This window comes from Salmo salar, chromosome 05, assembly GCF_965601325.2.
Source record: "Salmo salar chromosome 05, fSalSal1, whole genome shotgun sequence".
In the NCBI taxonomy this organism is placed as follows: domain Eukaryota; kingdom Metazoa; phylum Chordata; class Actinopteri; order Salmoniformes; family Salmonidae; genus Salmo; species Salmo salar.
The window spans coordinates 9,339,035-9,358,276 of NC_138295.1; the positions used below are offsets into that span (position 1 = coordinate 9,339,035).

The 19,242-nt window shown below is 43.1% G+C and overlaps 1 protein-coding gene across 2 annotated transcripts in view; it reads left to right on the forward strand.

Annotated features, from left to right (window-relative positions):
• Positions 1-19,012, forward strand: part of LOC106604190 (proton-coupled amino acid transporter 1) — a 41,043-nt gene extending 22,031 nt beyond the window's left edge. For both annotated transcript variants that reach the window (XM_045717868.2, XM_045717866.2), the window contains 4 exons: positions 5,209-5,307; positions 5,473-5,639; positions 11,988-12,157; positions 18,215-19,012. In XM_045717868.2, coding sequence (XP_045573824.1) covers positions 5,209-5,307; positions 5,473-5,639; positions 11,988-12,157; positions 18,215-18,489 — 711 coding nt within the window. In that variant the 3' untranslated portion in view covers positions 18,490-19,012. The remainder of the gene's footprint in view (positions 1-5,208; positions 5,308-5,472; positions 5,640-11,987; positions 12,158-18,214) is intronic.
• The last annotated feature ends 230 nt before the right edge of the window (positions 19,013-19,242 follow it).

Here is a 19,242-nt window from a genome sequence, read left to right on the forward strand (position 1 = left end):
CTGTCTTCTGCTTCACTGTAGGTACTGCAGGGCTGTCTTCTGCATCACGGTGGGTACTGCAGGACTGTCTTCTGCTTCACGGTGGGTACTGCAGGACTGTCTTCTGCTTCACGGTAGGTACTGCAGGACTGTCTTCTGCTTCACGGTAGGTACTGCAGGACTGTCTTCTGCTTCACGGTAGGTACTGCAGGACTGTCTTCTGCATCACGGTAGGTACTGCAGGACTGTCTTCTGCATCACGGTGGGTACTGCAGGACTGTCTTCTGCATCACGGTGGGTACTGCAGGACTGTCTTCTGCATCACGGTAGGTACTGCCTTCTACCTCACGGTGGGTACTGCAGGGCTGTCTTCTGCTTCACGGTGGGTACTGCAGGGCTGTCTTCTGCTTCACGGTGGGTACTGCAGGACTGTCTTCTAGGGGAGGGACTAACATGATGCTTAAGTACTCTGAAGTGTTACATTTCTAACTCAAAACAGTAGTACAGTATTTCTTCATCAATATCTTTGTTTTTGTTAATAAAATAAAAACACTCTTTCAAAATGTTTTAGTTATGAATCCATAACGAATTACTATGGGAATAAATATCAGTGAATTACAGAAATATTGGAATAAAGTAGTCTAATGAAGGTAAACAAATTGTTGCTTACTGGAAAATACTCTTTTAAACACACATGGTCACGTTGTACAGTGTCATTATGGCTATTAGCAGTGCTATATTTTGGCCTTTATGGGCGTGCACAATTGGCCCAGAGTTTCTCTCCCTCTGAAAACAGAAATGCATGTTTTGGCATTTACAAATATTATTTTGGCTTTTATTAAGATTACAATCGCTCTTTCGTTTTATTTAAAACAAAATAAACTCCAAAATATCATTATATATTATCAAGTTGATGTTAGTCATATAGCAGCACCTACATAAAGCTGAGTGACTCACTCATTCATGGCTTTGGATCAAAATAAATAGATACCAACATTCTTTCTGATAGTCTTTAATAAAGAAATGTTTTGGTTATCCTGACCTGGACACCATGTACAGTATTATACTAGCCCATTATGGGCTATTAGCAGGACAATATACCTTTACCAACACCTCTCTGTATTTTGATACTTTGTGGATGGGGACTCCGGAGTGGATGGGGGCTCCCGCAGTGCAAAATGTTTTGCTACAGATGCGGGTTCGATATCCGTGCCGGCCGCCACCGGGAGACCCATGAGGAGGCTTTTGGTTTTAATTTAGAATCCTCCAATCCTCTATATGTAATTATTGGTGGAGTGTCGTCATATTTTTCGATATACTGTAGGCCTACCGTAGATGACACGAGTCTCACTAGTGTTAAGTAATGTCCTGTTAAAAGTGGTGTAGGTCTTATTTATTTAAAGAGCATATTGAAGTTAGAAGCAATAGGATTTGAAGCAAAAGCCTACAACTGTTTTAGCACCGTTTTGCGCTGCTCTGAGACAAGCATGGGGACTGGTCTTGATAAATCAATTAGAATTTTATTTTCACTTAATCTCCGTTTGGGTATTGGTTAGACTAGAATAAAAATTAAGTTGCAGAAATGTTATGCTCTTAGTGTTAACTTTATTCAACTAGGCAAGTCGGTTAAGAACAAATTCTTATTTACAAGGATAGCCTACTCCTTCCTCCCCATCGGGGAATTCAATCCCGGTCTCTCGCATGCCCTACCCGCACCACATGGTGATTCTTTAGCTAAATAGCCCAGTACTGTACTGCCGACCGTCACGTTGTACAGCGCCAAATTTTCCGTTCTATCCTAATGGAAACCCAGAGTTTATTTATTTTTATTATATATTTATTTTTTAATAGAAATGCCATAATATTAATCTAATTAATTAAGCAAGTACCAATCAAAAGTTTGGACACCTACTCATTCTAGGATTTTTCTTTATTTTTACTATTTTCTACAATGCAGAATAATAGTGACGACATCACAACTATGAAATAACACATATGGAATCAGTTAAGAACAAATTCTTATTTACAAGGACAGCCTACTCTGTCCTCGTCGGGGAATTGAACCCCGGTCTCCCGCATTCCCACATTTTCTAGTACAGCCATTATTGAAGGTACTTGAGGTCACGGAGAAAGTCTGGACATGGCCTGCTCTCCCTTATGTAAGGAATTAGGCATTTTCCCATGTTTACTACAGTATGTGTTTTAGGCTATGTTTACTTGTCAGACTGCACAGTAGCCTAATAAACAAATGCAGGTGGCTTATATCTTCAAAATGCTTTATTACAAATAACTAGGTGTCTGGTTAGACTAAACTCTCCTTCCAGACTCACATTAAGCATCTCCAATCCAAAATTAAATCTAGAATCGGCTTCCTATTTCGCAACAAAGCATCCTTCACTCATGCTGCCAAACATACCCTCGTAAAACTGACTATCCTATCGATCCTCGACTTCGGTGATGTCATCTATAAAATAGCCTCCAATACTCTACTCAACAAATTGGATGCAGTCTATCACAGTGCCATCTGTTTTGTCACCAAAGCCCCATACACTACCCACCACTGCGACCTGTACGCTCTCGTTGACAGGCCCTCGCTTCATACTCGTCGCCAAACCCACTGGCTCCAGGTCATCTACAAGTCTCTGCTAGGTAAAGCCCTGCCTAGTCTCAGCTCACTGGTCACCATAGCAGCACCCACCCGTAGCACGCACTCCAGCAGGTATATCTCACTGGTCACCCCCAAAGCCAATTCTTCCTTTGGCTGCCTTTCCTTCCAGTTCTCTGCTGCCAATGACTGGAACAAACTGCAAAAATCACTGAAGCTGGAGACTCTTACCTCCCTCACTAGCTTTAAGCACCAGCTGTCAGAGCAGCTCACAGATCACTGCACCTGTACATAGTCCAGCTGTAAATAGCCCATCCAACTACCTCATCCCCATACTGTATTTATTTATCTTGCTCCTTTGCACCCCAGTATCTCTACTTGCACATACATCTACCATTCCAGTGTTTAATTGCTATATTGTAATGACTTCACCACCATGGCCTATTTATTGCCTTACCTCCCTTATCCTACCTCATTTGCACATGCTGTATATAGACTTTTTCTACTGTATGTTTGTTTATTCCATGTGTAACTCTGTATTGTATGTGTCGAACTGCTTTGCTTTATCTTGGCCAGGTCACAGTTGCAAATGAGAACTTGTTCTCAACTAGCCTACCTGGTTAAATAAAGGGGAAATGAAACAAATAATCCAAATGTAAAAGCATATAATGTACTGTATTTATTCATCAGCATCTTTATGCTTTCGTTAATAAAACAATGATAAAAATATTCTTTCAAAATGCAGATGTTGATTTTAGTTATGGTTCCATAACTAATTACTATGGGAATAAATATCACTGAGTTACTGAAATATTGGAACAGTTGTCTAATGAAGGCAAACAAATTGTTGCTTACTTTCTAACACACATGGTCATGTTCTACAGTGTCATTATGACTATTAGCAGGGCTATATTTTGGCCTTTCAAATATTATTTTGGCCATTTTTTTTTTTTAAAATGAAATAATATCCAAAATATCGTATGTATGTTATTGAGACAGAAACATGTTCAATTATATTCTTAAAATATGTGTTAACTGAATATAAGAACGTGATGTCTGCTAAATGATCAAGTTAGGTTTCTCCAGAAATACATAATTCTACTGTAGGTCTACCATAGGCGAAATGAGTTGGTTACACTATAATTAGGGTGTGGAAATGTTATACCCCTTAGATATTAACTTAGAATCCTCCAATCCTCTTATGCTGTAGCCTACTCCCGACCGTCACGTTGTACAGCGCCATATTTTCCATTCCATCCTAACGGAAACCCTGAGGGTTTAGTTTTTCTCGGCATAGAAACACCATAATATTAATCAAATTTAATTAGCCAAATTTCTTAATCAATCCCATGTACTATGTTATTACAAAAAAGGTTTTAAATTCTCTAGTAATGCCAATATGGGAGACTATCAAATGCTTCTCAAAGTTGCCCTCTAGTGGTCAAACTAGCACTAACGTAAAACATGGCTGACAATTTAAATAACGTGCCACACAATGCTGCAGCAGCCTGCAAGGTGTGCTGCAGTATGACAACATTTTAAAGGAGGAACCAGTATAATAGGAGTTCAAAATGTGTCCTATTTCCTTCATATTTCAGAACACCAAATGTATTCTTTAGACCAGGGATAGGTAACTAGGAACTCAGTCGGGGTCTCAACTTCCTGTTGAGAGTTAGAATAGTAGAATATACAAGGTGCCATTTTGAAATGTGGTTGTGCCTCAGCAGTTTTTCTCTTATGTCAGTCACTGACAGTCACTCAATTCGGCAATGACGGCTAACATTTTGTAGTTAGTCTAGCAGCCAGCTATCTAAACTTATAGTAATCACGGTCTACCGACCGGGGGCCCTCATTGATCATCAGAGATCATGATCAATGAGGGCCCCCGGTCGGTAAACCGTGGTTACTATAAGAATTTTCCTACAGCAAAATGTGTAGAATTGCAAGAAATTAGCTGTAATTTTTCTCTCCGTCCATGGCAAAATGAGTAGAATTGCCCCAACAAAATGTTGGTTCGGGCCCCTAAAAGGCTAGGGCCGTCTCTGACCGCATGTGGAGGTATGGATGTAGGTGCAGACCTGTTTAACGCGATAGACATTCAGAATGGTGAGAAAGAAAAATGCATCCTGAGGGCAGATGGAGAGTAACTGACAAAATAAAGGAAATACTTGAGTAAATGAGGGATACAAAGTATATTGAAAGCAGGCGCTTCCACACGGGTGTGGTTCCGGCTGAAAGACACAATGTTGCAGTTTTTATAGCTAATAATACTAATAATAATTTCAAAAACATTGATGCTCATGACGTGTTCACATACTATCATGGCAGAAAACCTACAGCAGTAGGCTCTCTGCTGTGGGGCTGTGTGCTTTGCCAGGGTTTCCACCGCATCAACAAACCACCAAATTATGGAATTTTGTGTGAAATAATGGCATCACATCCCTCCAACAGAGTTCTAGACGCATGTAGAATCTACGCCAAGGCGCATTGAAGCTCTTCTGGCGGCTCGTGTTGGACGACAGCCCTATTATGTGAACTGCTAATTATGTTAACTGCTATGGATTTTTATTCGATTGCCTTACTGTTTCAACCATTTTTTTTTTTTTTTTTTCTGTGATTTCCAGAACATCCCAAATCATATCAGCCTGCCGAAGGTGGGTCATGCCAAAGACTACCCTCTCTTCTTTGGAACAGCCATCTTTGCTTTCGAGGGGATAGGAGTGGTAACGTATTACTGTTCATGTTGAACATATGCCGCAAAAATATTATTACTGTCTAATTACATGTTAATACTGACATAATTACATGTTATTACTACAGTTAGTACTGTGTAGTTTCATCGGTATAAGGTGAAGTGTTACCTATCGTTGTTCCTCTCCATGTCTCAGGTCCTGCCCCTGGAGAACAAGATGCAGAAGCCTCAGAGTTTCAATATGGTTCTATATCTGGGAATGGGCATCGTCACCTTCCTCTATATCAGCCTGGGGACCATAGGGTACATCACCTTTGGAGAGGCCATAGGGGGAAGTGTCACCCTTAACTTACCCAACTGCTGGTGAGTTCTTCTTACATTGTACTGAAGAGATGGTGCTATATAGAATCACATAGGTACTGAAGAGATGGTGCTGTATAGAATCACATAGATGGTGCTGTATAGAATCACATAGGTACTGAAGAGATGGTGCTGTGTAGAATCACAAAGCACCTTTATGTACCACTGGTCATAATTGTGTTCATTGATGGGTTTTGGTCATTTTTAGATTGCCTGAAGAATGTGTTATCGCGGAGATTTAGGAATGGTGTCTTATTTAGGAGAGAAAATAATGCGTATTTGACCAAGATGGGATCCTCGCTCTCTCTGCTGTGGCCCTAAATAGGATCCTCTCTCTCTCTGCTGTGGCCCTAAATAGGATCCTCTCTCTCTCTGCTGTGGCCCTGAATAGGATCCTCGCTCTCTCTCTTCTGTGGCCCTGAATAGGATCCTCGCTCTCTCTCTGCTGTGGCCCTGAATAGGATCCTCGCTCTCTCTCTGCTGTGGCCCTGAATAGGATCCCCGCTCTCTCTCTGCTGTGGCCCTAAATAGGATCCCCGCTCTCTCTCTGCTGTGGCCCTAAATAGGATCCTCTCTCTCTCTGCTGTGGCCCTGAATAGGATCCTCGCTCTCTCTCTGCTGTGGCCCTGAATAGGATCCTCGCTCTCTCTCTGCTGTGGCCCTGAATAGGATCCTCGCTCTCTCTCTGCTGTGGCCCTGAATAGGATCCTCGCTCTCTCTCGCTGCTGTGGCCCTGAATAGGATCCTCGCTCTCTCTCGCTGCTGTGGCCCTGAATAGGATCCTCGCTCTCTCTCGCTGCTGTGGCCCTGAATAGGATCCTCGCTCTCTCTCGCTGCTGTGGCCCTGAATAGGATCCTCGCTCTCTCTCGCTGCTGTGGCCCTGAATAGGATCCTCGCTCTCTCTCGCTGCTGTGGCCCTGAATAGGATCCTCGCTCTCTCTCGCTGCTGTGGCCCTGAATAGGATCCTCGCTCTCTCTCGCTGCTGTGGCCCTGAATAGGATCCTCGCTCTCTCTCTGCTGTGGCCCTAAATAGGATCCCCGCTCTCTCTTTGCTGTGGCCCTAAGTCCAAGTTTAGAATGTTTGTGATTGTTTGCTTGTTTTGTCGTCATAAGCTGCTCATTTAGATGCGCAGTCGGGTAGAGGCGGAAGGAACCGGGTCGGGTAGAGGCGGAAGGAAAGAGACCAGCGAGGAGGCGTGGCTTACGACCAAGTCCACTGTGCTCTCGGAGCTGCTGTCAATAGGGCCAGCATTGCAGGATAGGATAGGGGCCAAACACTTACACACGCCCTACAGAAACACACTGACCGCCTGGCTCAAAGTCAGGGGTTCAATCATATCAGACTATATTAGTGTCATTCAGGGGTTCAATCATATCACACTATATTAGTGTTATTCAGGGATTCACTCCCAACTTGAGTTGCAGCCGTCAAAAATGCATAGGATTGTAACCACCGTCTGTTTCTCTGTCTGCATCATTGACAAAATGCTGTAGTGTTAACTATTACTGAAGGTGGTTCCTCATTTTAAAAGTCCAGTCATACTGTAGTACAGTGTGAACGTGTGCTGTGCTTCGGTGAGTCGCAGAGCTTGCTGTTTAATGCTCCTTTGAAACACTAGAGGGCGTCTTTGTGCACATCTACGCCATCTAGTGTTTATCATTATTTTCTTAAGGAAAACACAGATGTTGAACTGTTTGGTTCTTTCTATTGGACATAGTGTGTATATAGCATGACCTATTGTAAGGTTGTTTATTTATTATAATCCACATAATAATCAAGACTTATTTGTAGAGGGTTGATGCTTTTTCGTCAGGGCAAATCCAGGTTTGTTATATTGAGTTATAAATGTCTAACTTTATTCTTGTCAGGTGAACTGTTGTCATCTGGTGGTCTGATTTTAATTTCGTTAAAACATTTTAGTTATGAAAATAAGTAACTAAGGGATCCTTGAATAATTAAACAATAAATTAACTGCAACATGTTGGCTAAAGCAATTGCAATCACAAATGCATGCAAACGTTTTTTAAATCTTGGTTTTTACAATACTTATTCGCCAATGCCCGTCACGTGATCGGGTCCTTCTTACAGGCATCGCAGCTCCAAACTAGACTACACGTGAAGACAGACAGACAGACCGACAGACGGCTGGAATGGTGCACGTCCTTATCGAATTCCAAGGGGCATAATTGAAGATGTTGGAAGAACTGTCCACATTTAACTTTTTGTCTGCCAACAAGATGAGTAGCGTTAATGAACAGCAAAAGCACTAGCCTACGAATGTAAATCTACTATCCCCCCCATAGTACAAAAGCACTAGCCTATGTATGTAAATCTACTATCCCCCCCATAGTACAAAAGCACTAGCCTATGTATGTCAATCTACTATCCCCCCCATAGTACAACAGCACTAGCCTATGTATGTCAATCTACTATCCCCCCCATAGTACAACAGTTGACCTATTCTATTGGCCAACTTGTTCTTCTTTGCGAGAAATAAATATTGTAAACATACTCTGGGACAGTTGTGGGAGGCGATAGATCCCAAATTAATACAACTGTACATAAAAAAAAAAACATTTGAAAGCAATGAGTCTGATGTAACAGATCACATCGTTTAGCTTAAAATGTTAAACTGTTAGGCTTAGAGGTCGACCGATTTAATCGGAATGGCCGAATTTTTTTGTATTTATTTTTTTGTTAATTTTTTAATTAGGGCCGATTTCCAAGTTTTCATAACAATCGGTATTTTTGGACACCGATTTGCCATTTAAATAAAACATTTTTTTTAACACCATTATTTAACTGGGCAAGTCAGTTAAGAACAAATTCTTATTTTCAATGACGGCCTAGGAACAGTGGGTTAACTGCCTTGTTCAGGGGCAGAACGACAGATTTTTACCTTGTCAGCTCAGGGATTAGTTTTTGCAACCTTCCGGTTACTAGTCCAACGCTCTAACCACCTGCCTTACATTGCACTCCACAAGGAGCCTGCGTGGCAGGCTGACTACGTGTTACGCGAGGGCAGCAAGGAGCCAAGGTAAGTTGCTAGCTAGCATTAAACTTATAAAAAACAATCAATCTTCACATAATCACTAGTTAACTACACATGGTTGATGATATTACTAGTTTATCTAGCGGGTCCTGCGTTGCATATAATCGATGTGGTGCCTGTTAATTTATCATTGAATCACAGCCTACTTCGCCAAACGGGTGATTTAACAAGCGCATTCGCGAAAAAAGCACTGTCGTTGCACCAATGTGTACCTAACCATAAACATCAATGCCTTTCTTTAAAACCAATACACAAGTATATATTTTTAAACCTGCATATTTAGTTAATATTGCCTGCTAACATGAATTTCTTATAACTAGGGAAATTGTTACTTCTCTTGCGTTCCGTGCAAGCAGTCAGGGTATATGCAGCAGTTTGGGCCACCTGGCTCATTGCGAACTGTGTGAAGTCCATTTATTCCTAACAAAGGCCGTAATTAATTTGCCAGAATTATGACATAACATTGAAGGTTGTGCAATGTAACAGGAATATTTAGACTTGGGGATGCCATCCGTTAGATAAAATACGGAACTGTTCCGTATTTCACTGAAAGAATAAACGTTTTGTTTTCGAAATGATAGTTTCCGGATTCTACCATTTTAATGACCAAAGGCTCGTATTTCTATGTGTTATTATGTTATAATTAAGTCTATGATTTGATAGAGCAGTCTGACTGAGCGGTGGTAGGCACCAGCAGGCTCGTAAGCATTCATTCAAACAGCACTTTCGTGTGTTTGCCAGCAGCTCTTCGCAATGCTTCAAGCACTGCGCTGTTTTTGACTTCAAGCCTATCAACTCCCAAGATGAGGCTGGTGTAACCGATGTGAAATGGCTAGCTAGTTAGCGGGGTGCACACTAATAGCGTTTCAAACGTCACTCGCTCTGAGACTTGGAGTAGTTGTTCCCCTTCCTCTACATGGGTAACGCTGCTTCGAGGGTGGCTGTTGTCGATGTGTTCCTGGTTCGAGCCCAGGTAGGAGCGAGGAGAGGGACGGAAGCTATACTGTTACACTGGCAATACTAAAGTGCCTATAAGAACATCCAATAGTCAAAGGTATATGAAATACAAATGGTATAGAGAGAAATAGTCCTATAATTCCTATAATAACTACAACCTAAAACTTCTTACCTGGGAATATTGAAGACTCATGTTAAAAGGAACCACCAGCTTTCATATGTTCTCATGTTCTGAGCAAGGAACTTAAACGTTAGCTTTCTTACATGGCACATATTGGACTTTTACTTTCTTCTCCAACACTGTTTTTTGCATTATTTAAACCAAATTGAACATTATTTATTTGAGAGTAAATGGATTTTATTGATGTATTATATTAAGTTAAAGTAAGTGTTCATTCAGTATTGTTGTAATTGTCATTATTACAAATAAAAAAATCGGCCGATTTTAATCGGTATCGGCCCTTTCTGGTCCTCCAAGAATCGGTATCGGTGTTGAAAAATCATAATTGGTCGACCTCTAGTTAGGCTATTTCTTCACATTATAAGCACAGCAATACGCACACAGCAGTAGGCTGGCTATAAGCACAAATGTTCCAAAAAACACCATTCTCTAAAGTGCACTGCAAATGTCAGAGATTAAAATATCATTCAGAAATGTAGGAGGGAAGGTCTAAAGATGCAACAACTATCATGGGTTGTTAATATGGGAAAGAACAGGGGGATCATAGGTGTTTAGTGTTTGTGTGCTTGCTTGCGTAATTAAGTCTCATTAAAGTTTGGCTACATTTGGCCTTGATGCCCTGGCAGATTGGGCACCTCTTGAAGGGCAAATGGCCTTGCCCTGAAATTCCAGGCCTGGTTATACTTAAAACATAAATTTCAAGTCCCCCCCCCAAAAAAATATAAATCAACTCAGCAAGTCTATTGTCCTGCTGATAGCCCATCAAGGGTGGATGGCGTCTTTTGTATTCCAATAATGAGTTAGGCTGCAGAACGATTTACACCTGGCCCGCAGATGTGGTATCGCCAGCTGTGAACTCTACAGCACGCTTCAGACAACCCAGGTGAATGTGACTGTACATCAAATGTTGCTACGGTAAAACATTTTGATAGCTATAATTTTCACCTGACACGATAACTTCACCTACTATTAATACTTGCGTTATATGTTTGGCATGCATAACCTTATTTAACACTTTTTTTTTTTTTTTTTTTGAACGGTGTGGTAGACATTGCACTGAATCATACAGTATTATACCGGTTGATTGAGGAGTTTTGATTTAATATTAACGTTTATAGCAACGCTCTCGTTCAACAACTCTAAATGGCTTTTGCATGCCCTTCAAATGGGTAACTTGAAATGACATGAAATAGGTTAGTTAAATTATCAAAAGGAACATGTGATTTATTTATTAGCCTAGTGGATGTAAGTATTTTAGGTATATCATGTGAATTAGGCCTCATGTAAAATCATTGTCAAAAGCGCAAGAGATCCTGTTGGTCTAGATTATTAAATCAGGGCAGTCCAACCCTCTTCCTGGAGATCTACTGTCCTGTAGGTTTTCAGTCCAATCCTCTTCCTGGAGATCAGTCCAACCCTAATTTATCATATCTGATTCAGCTAGTTAGTCTTGTTGAGCAGCTAATTAGTAGAATCAGGTGTGTTAAATTAGGGTTGGACTGAGAACCCACAGGACAGTATAGATCTCCAGGAAGAGGGTTGGGCAGCCCTGATTTAATAGACCCTATTGGTCTAGATTATTTATGGGTTGATCATATAGAAATATATAAACATTCTTCTTAGGCCCGTAGTAAATGAAATTAGATTACCAAGTACATTTTTCATTTGTTTGTAATAACCCATGCTTTCTGGGAATGTTATAAAGTCTAAAAGTTATAGGTGGAGTTAAAGTTGGCTGTCGGAAGTATTAAAATGGAAATGTCATTTTAATCTGTCTGTCTGCATATTTCAAGACATGGCATATGAGGGTGCAATTGATGGGTTGGATGATACTTTTCCTGTCAGTCATCTTGAAAAACATATTCTTGAACTGGATAACAACCAATCCTCCAATAACACAATGGAAAGGTCAAATGCTTTTATTATCTAAATGTTGAAAGTGTGTGGGTGACAGAGAGAAACAAAATGGTGCAGTTTGAGCCCATGTGGCAGATTGATGGGGGTGTGAGCAGATGGGTCTGAGAATGTCTGATGTTGTCATTTGTATGTGTATGTTTTTGTATTGTAAAAAAATAACATTGGAAAAATTACAGCTCACAACCATGGTGGCTGTGTGTCTGCTTTTGACTTTAACCTGTGTCTCTCTCTCTCTCTCCAGGATGTATCAGATTGTAAAACTGCTCTACTGTTTTGGAATCTACATCACCTTTGCCCTTCAGTTCTACGTGCCAGCTGAGATCATGATTCCTCCGGTGCTGTCCCGCGTCTCAGAGAGATGGAAACTGCCGGTAGATCTCCTAATCCGCACTGGGCTCGTCGTCTTCACCTGTGAGTCTGTCTTTCTGTCTGACGCCCCCAGGGCAGTCTACCATCCCCAATGCCTCAGTGTGTAGTACTGCATCTGGCTGGAGTCTGAAAACATCACTTCACCTGTGAGTCTGACTGAAGTCTCAAGCCCCTAGGCTGGGGGTAGTCGGGACAATTTTTGTCGGCGCGGATAATCGGGGGTGGGGGCTGTAAACTGCAAATTGACCACAACTAAGCCAAATAAGAGATTGCTGACCCCTGCCTGTTGCCGACCCTTGCTCTTGTCAGTGGGAAGTCCCTTGGCATTGCTCAGTTCGGCCTGGTGGCCAGCTCTAGGAAGAGTATTGGTGGTTCCAAACTTCTTCCATTTAAAGCCACTGTGTTCTTGGGGACCTTGAATGCTGCAGAAATGTTTTGGTACCCTTCCCCAGATCTGTGCCTAGTTACAATCCTGTCTCTGAGCTCTACGGACAATTCCTTTGACCTCATGGCTTGGTTTTTGCTCTGACATGCACTGTCAACTGTGGGCCCTTATATAGACAGGTGTGTGCCTTTCCAAATCCTGTCCAATCAATTGAATTTACATTGATCAATGGAAACAGGATGCACCTGAGCTCAATTTCGAGTCTCATAGCAAAGGGTCTGAATACTTATGTAAATAAGGTATTTTTGTTTTTAATAAATTAGCAAAAATGTGGCCTGCATCTATCTTGAATGGAAGAAGTTTGGAACCACCAAGACTCTTCCTAGAGCTGGCCGACATGCCGAACTGAGCAATCGGGGGAGAAGGGCCTTGGTCAGGGACGTGACCAAAAATGCGATGGTCACTCTGACAGAGCTCTAAAGTTCCTCTGTAGAGATGGAAGAACCTTCCAGAAGGACAAGCAGCACTCCACCAATCAAGCCTTTATGATAGTGGCCAGGTGGAAGCCACTCCTCAGTAAAAGCCACATGACAGCCCGCTTGGAGTTTGCCAAAAGGCATCTAAAGACTCTCAGACCATGAGAAACAAGATTCTCTGGCCTGATGAAACTCTTTGGCCTGAATGCCAAGCATCATGGGGCTGGAAGACTAGTCAGGATCGAGGCATAGATGAACGGAGCAAAGTACAGAGATCCTTGATGAAAACCTGCTCAGGACCTCAGACTGGGGAGAAGGTTCACCTTCCAACAGGACAACGATCCTATAAGCACACAGCCAAGACAACGCAGGAGTGGCTTCGGGACAAGTCTCTGGAGTGGCCCATCCAGAGCACAGACTTGAAACCGATCAAACCTCTCTGGAGAGACCTGAAAATGGCTGTGCAGCGATGCTCCCCATCCAACCTGACAGAGCTTGAGAGGTTCTGCAAAGAAGAATGGGAGAATCTCTCCAAATACCGTGTGCCAAGCTTGTAGCATCATACCCAAGAAGACTCGAGGCTGTAATCGCTGCCAAAGGTGCTTCAATAAAGTACTGAGTAAAGGGTCTGAATACTTGTAAATGTGGTGTGTGTACGTACATTTCTAAAAAACAGTTTTTGCTTTGTCAATATGTGGTATTGTGTGGATTGATGGGGTGGGGGGGACGATTCAATCAATTTTAGAGTAAGGCTGTAACATAACAAAATGTGGAAAAAGTCAAAGGGTGATACACTGTAGATCAGATCTTTGAAAAACCCTACCCTCTCGGTCTTTCCATGCCCCTGACATTTTCCATGCAATGATCAATGTGAACAATAATCACGTTACCTCAATGTTCTCAGCTTCAGGCTCTGTTCTTTCATCCAAAATGGCACTAAACTACATGGCCCTGTTTCCTTAACCTTTTCAATTAACGATCAGTCCATATATCTGAATGGCCAGATGTGACGTCAAGGCTGTGGGAAAATGTCAAGAAGCAACGCTTTTATTCTCGCAGATCCATGGTCATTTCAGACTGCTTCCATTCAGATTGAAGACTTCAAATTAACTTTTTTTTATGCCACTGAAGTAGGCTGGCCCACTGGACCCCACCACCACTAGCAGTAGACTGGGCCGCCGCCGCCGCTAGCAGTAGACTGGGCCGCCGCCGCCGCTAGCAGTAGACTGGGCCGCCGCCGCCGCTAGCAGTAGACTGGGCCGCCGCCGCCGCTAGCAGTAGACTGGGCCGCCGCCGCCGCTAGCAGTAGACTGGGCCGCCGCCGCCGCTAGCAGTAGACTGGGCCGCCGCCGCCGCTAGCAGTAGACTGGGCCGCCGCCGCCGCTAGCAGTAGACTGGGCCGCCGCCGCCGCTAGCAGTAGACTGGGCCGCCGCTAGCAGTAGACTGGGCCGCCGCTAGCAGTAGACTGGGCCGCCGCTAGCAGTAGACTGGGCCGCCGCTAGCAGTAGACTGGGCCGCCGCTAGCAGTAGACTGGGCCGCCGCTAGCAGTAGACTGGGCCGCCGCTAGCAGTAGACTGGGCCGCCGCCGCCGCTAGCAGTAGACTGGGCCGCCGCCGCCGCTAGCAGTAGACTGGGCCGCCGCCGCCGCTAGCAGTAGACTGGGCCGCCGCCGCCGCTAGCAGTAGACTGGGCCGCCGCCGCCAGCAGTAGACTGGGCCCCGCCGCCGCCAGCAGTAGACTGGACCCCGCCGCTAGCAGTAGACCTCATTCTTATCTTTCTTGTTTGAAGGGAGCTCTCCAGTGCATCATATATCTAATGAAGGCTATTTGAACATGCCTCAGTTAGGTTGTTGCTTCGTTCAGCCACAACCGTGTTTAATCATTTATCTAACTCATGTATAGTGATCCCTCGTTCTGCTGTCAACTAATGCACACTGTCTTAAAGCGATTCTGTTGTCCAAAATGACTGGGGTTTGTAGCCAAAGTAGTGCTGTTAGAAGGGATATTTTCTGATTTGAACAAGGTGGTTCATCACATTTTAAATGAACAAACAAATGGATAAGTTGTAAAAAAGGAAAGCGATGATTCCCAGGGTACTTAACCTGTCTGTGGAACAGGCCTCCAGGATGATGAGGCTAGTGTGTCTGGTGGCGGAAACAGGAGAGGCTCACGCAACTTCCTCTCCTAAGTCCTCTACCTTGTCTGAGAGTACAGGGGCAGAGAGCCATGACACGCGACCAGAGGGGTGTACTGCCATCCTGGGCCTGGTCGACCCGCTTGAGGGGGATGGTGTCCACACAGACATACTCACCTTGTCACCACCTTACAGAGCTAGGAATGGCAACAAGACCCTCTGTTCTCAAACCCAATCCCTCATTTGTCACCTGTTCCTATCTCACGAAGAGAAAGTACCCCAAACTCAGTGACACCTGGGTTTAAAGAACACGGAAGGTCTCTGAAGGTTCAGAGAATACAGAGAGAAAAGGGTGAAGGCCCCTCCAATGACCTATCTAGTGTGTTTTCAGTTCTACTGTGGATGGACATTCCTGTGTTGAGGTTGTCAGTAATAGCAGTGCAACTGATCTGATGAAAATGTGTTGGTTGGGTACTCACGACCTCAGACTGGGGCGAACTTCCAACAGGACAACGACACTAAGCACACAGCCAAGAAAACGCAGGAGTGGCTTCGGGACAAGTCTCTGAATGTCCTTGAGTGGCCCAGCCGGAGCCCAGACTGGAACCCGATCGAGCCTCCTCTGGAGAGACCTGAAAATAGCTGTGCAGCGACGCTCCCCATCCAACCTGACAGAGCTTGAGAGGTTCTGCAGAGAAGAATGGGAGAAACTCCCCAAATACAGGTGTGCCAACTTGTGGTGTCACACCCATGAAGACTCCAGGCTGTAATCGCTGCAAAAGGTGTTTCAACAAAGTACTGAGTAAAGGGTCTGAACACTTATGTAAATGTGACATACATGCATGCATGCATGCATGCATGCATGCATACATACATACATGCATGCATACATACATACATACATACATACATACATACATACATACATACATACATACATACATACATACATACATACATACATACATACATACATACATACATACATACATACATACATACATACATACATACATACATACATACATACATATGCAAACATTTCTAAAAACCAGTTATGCTGGTTGGGTACTTCTCAAAGGCATTTACTGTCCATTGATGATACTATGATTAGTGGGTGGTGCTTGTTTGTCCATTTTAGAGAATGTATCTGCGTTAAACAATTGTGCATATTGCAAGCGATCTGGACTGATTTTTCACCCTTTCTTAGGTGCTCTTCTCTCACTCTTTCTCTCTCAGCCATGGTAATGAGTAGGGTAGCTGTAGAAAAGGGGTTGTGAAGTAACCTGACTACAGCCTTCTGTTGAAAGAATGTAAGGCTCTATTATATATATATGCATGCATGCATGCATGCATGCATGCATGCATGCGCATGCATACATAATAAAAATAACAAATGAACCTGGCTCTGAACCTCATTCAAACTGTTGCTGCTTCTGCCTGTGTCTTTTCTGTTCTACCCATAGTACCCAAAATGTGTACTTGCAATTATTTCAAATTATGGTTTCACAATGAATGTATATTGATTTATTCATTAAACTAGGCAATAAGCGAGTGCTGAGCAGTGAACATTTTTAATTTATTCTTCCTCTCCCTTTTCAGAGTTTTGATTATTTAGCACAACGCGGTTGCTCTTCTATTGGCACCCTGCAGAAGGTGACAGTTGTGTCCCTGTTTTGTACGTTGTCATTTGGAGCCGCGACCATAAGCCTTTTGGAGCCGCGACCATAAGCCTTTTGGAGCCGCGACCATAAGCCTTTTGGAGCCGCGACCATAAGCCTTTTGGAGCCGCGACCATAAGCCTTTTGGAGCCGCGACCATAAGCCTTTTGGAGCCGCGACCATAAGCCTTTTGGAGCCGCGACCATAAGCCTTTTGGAGCCGCGACCATAAGCCTTTTGGAGCCGCGACCATAAGCCTTTTGGAGCCGCGACCATAAGCCTTTTGGAGCCGCGACCATAAGCCTTTTGGAGCCGCGACCATAAGCCTTTTGGAGCCGCGACCATAAGCCTTTTGGAGCCGCGACCATAAGCCTTTTGGAGCCGCGACCATAAGCCTTTTGGAGCCGCGACATAAGCCAGTGCTGCTTTCCCTGGTCACAGATTTCACACTACAGAACCATTATTCCTGGTTCCTAGCTCAAACGTAGTGTTTATTTTTTTCTGTCGTTTTTGCTTCAGCAACTTTTTTTTAACATTTTGTTTAGGGCACTTTCTCTGTGCTTTCAATTTCTTGTTGTTTTTACTGAAATGAACTAGGCTAAAATGTTTTAGGGTGTTTACACACTTGGTCAACAATTTGTGTGCAAATTTCAATCTGGTAGGTTAACATGCTGACTAGACCCGGTCCACACACACCAGACATGATCAGGATACGCAGGTTGAAATATCAAAACAAACTCTTAACCAACTATATTCATTTGGGGATGTAAACATTAGGTTGTTATTTTACCTGAAAATGCACAAGGTCCTCTACTCTGAGAATTCATCCACAGATAAAGTCAAGTTTCTAGTTCTCTCCTCCTTCAGGCTTCTTCTTCTTTGGACTTTATGTGGTGGTTGACAAACCAACTTTAAGGTGCATTACCACCATCAACAATGCCAACACTAAGTACATCAACATAGTCAGCCTATCCTCCATCGACAATTTCTTGTTTGATTGCCTGGAAAGCCTCATGGGGTTTCAAGTCCCTTCTTATACAACAGACTTTAAAGGTCCAATGCAGCTGTTTTTATCTCAACATCAAATCATTTGTGGGTAATAATTAAGTACCTTACTGTGATTTTGTTTTAAATTTAAAATGGTCAAAAATAGCTTAGCAAAGAGCAATTTCTCAAGCAAGATTTTTGCTAGGACTGTCTGGGAGTGGTTTAACGGGGGAGGAAAACTAAAAATTAGCAGTTTTTTTTATTGGCAGAGAGATTTGGAACTCTTTCTTATAAGTCTAAATAATTCACTGAATGGTGATGTCACCATGGAAGCTCAAAACTCCATCCAACCAAAACAGGCTGAAATTTCAGGTGGTCTTTTCAGACAGCTGTAACACTAAAAGGGCATTATCATTTTCCTAATTTCACAGTATTATTCCAACCTCTCTCCCCAGGTGTTCTGGCCATACTGATCCCCCAGCTGGACCTGGTCATCTCTTTAGTGGGGTCCATCAGCAGCAGTTTCCTGGCTCTCATCTTCCCTCCACTCCTCCAGATCCTCACCTACCACAACGAAGGTCTGTCTCCCTGGGTCATCATCAAGAACACCCTGATCTCTGTCATCGGCTTCATCGGCTTCATCACCGGTACCTATATATCCATCACAGAGATCATCAAACGCAACGGCAGACATGACAATCTGGATGTGACCTTCTTCCAGGTCCAGTGAGAGATCTAGTGAGGAAGAGGAGGATATCTGACAGTGGTTGGTCTGGCAAACAGTAGAGGCTGGTGGGTGGAGAAATCTGAGGACGGGTTCATTGTAGAATGGATGGGTACCTTCCTCCGATTTTAAGGTGTCACCAGCCTCCACTGCTGTCAAACAATCAAACCCAGAAGTCCTCACCCTGGCTTCAGACATGTTTTTCTCACTTGCTCCGTTGTCCATTGATTACACATTTATTGATATTGTGAGTCTGCTTACTGTTGTGGTTATTGGTTGCTGTGGAACAATTATTTAATGGAATATAACTGTAAATCAACTATTTTCTACAGTAGCTGTATAGCCAAGTAGAGAACATATTCTTCTGACATGAGCTTCATTCTCTCTGTGCCTCATGAGCTTCGACGTTTTTAACTTCTTAATTTTATTACATACTTTTATGTTTTAAACTCTGCTATGCCCCAAGCACACCTTCTATCTTACATGTTTTATTATTTTATGTTGAATAATTTACCAAATCATTGAGCAATCGCATTCTCGTAACATTTATTGTTAACATCCTGGAAGTGGTTCAAGTTGTTTAAGTGATCAAATTAAGCAATAAGGCACTTCTGGGGGTTGTAGTATATGGCCAATATACCACGGCTAAGGGCTGTTCTTAGGCAAGACGCAACGCGGGGCCGCAGCCCTGCCGGGTTATTGGCCTATCTCCCCCCGAGGCCTAGCAACTGGTTACCAATGTAATTAGAGCAGTAAAAA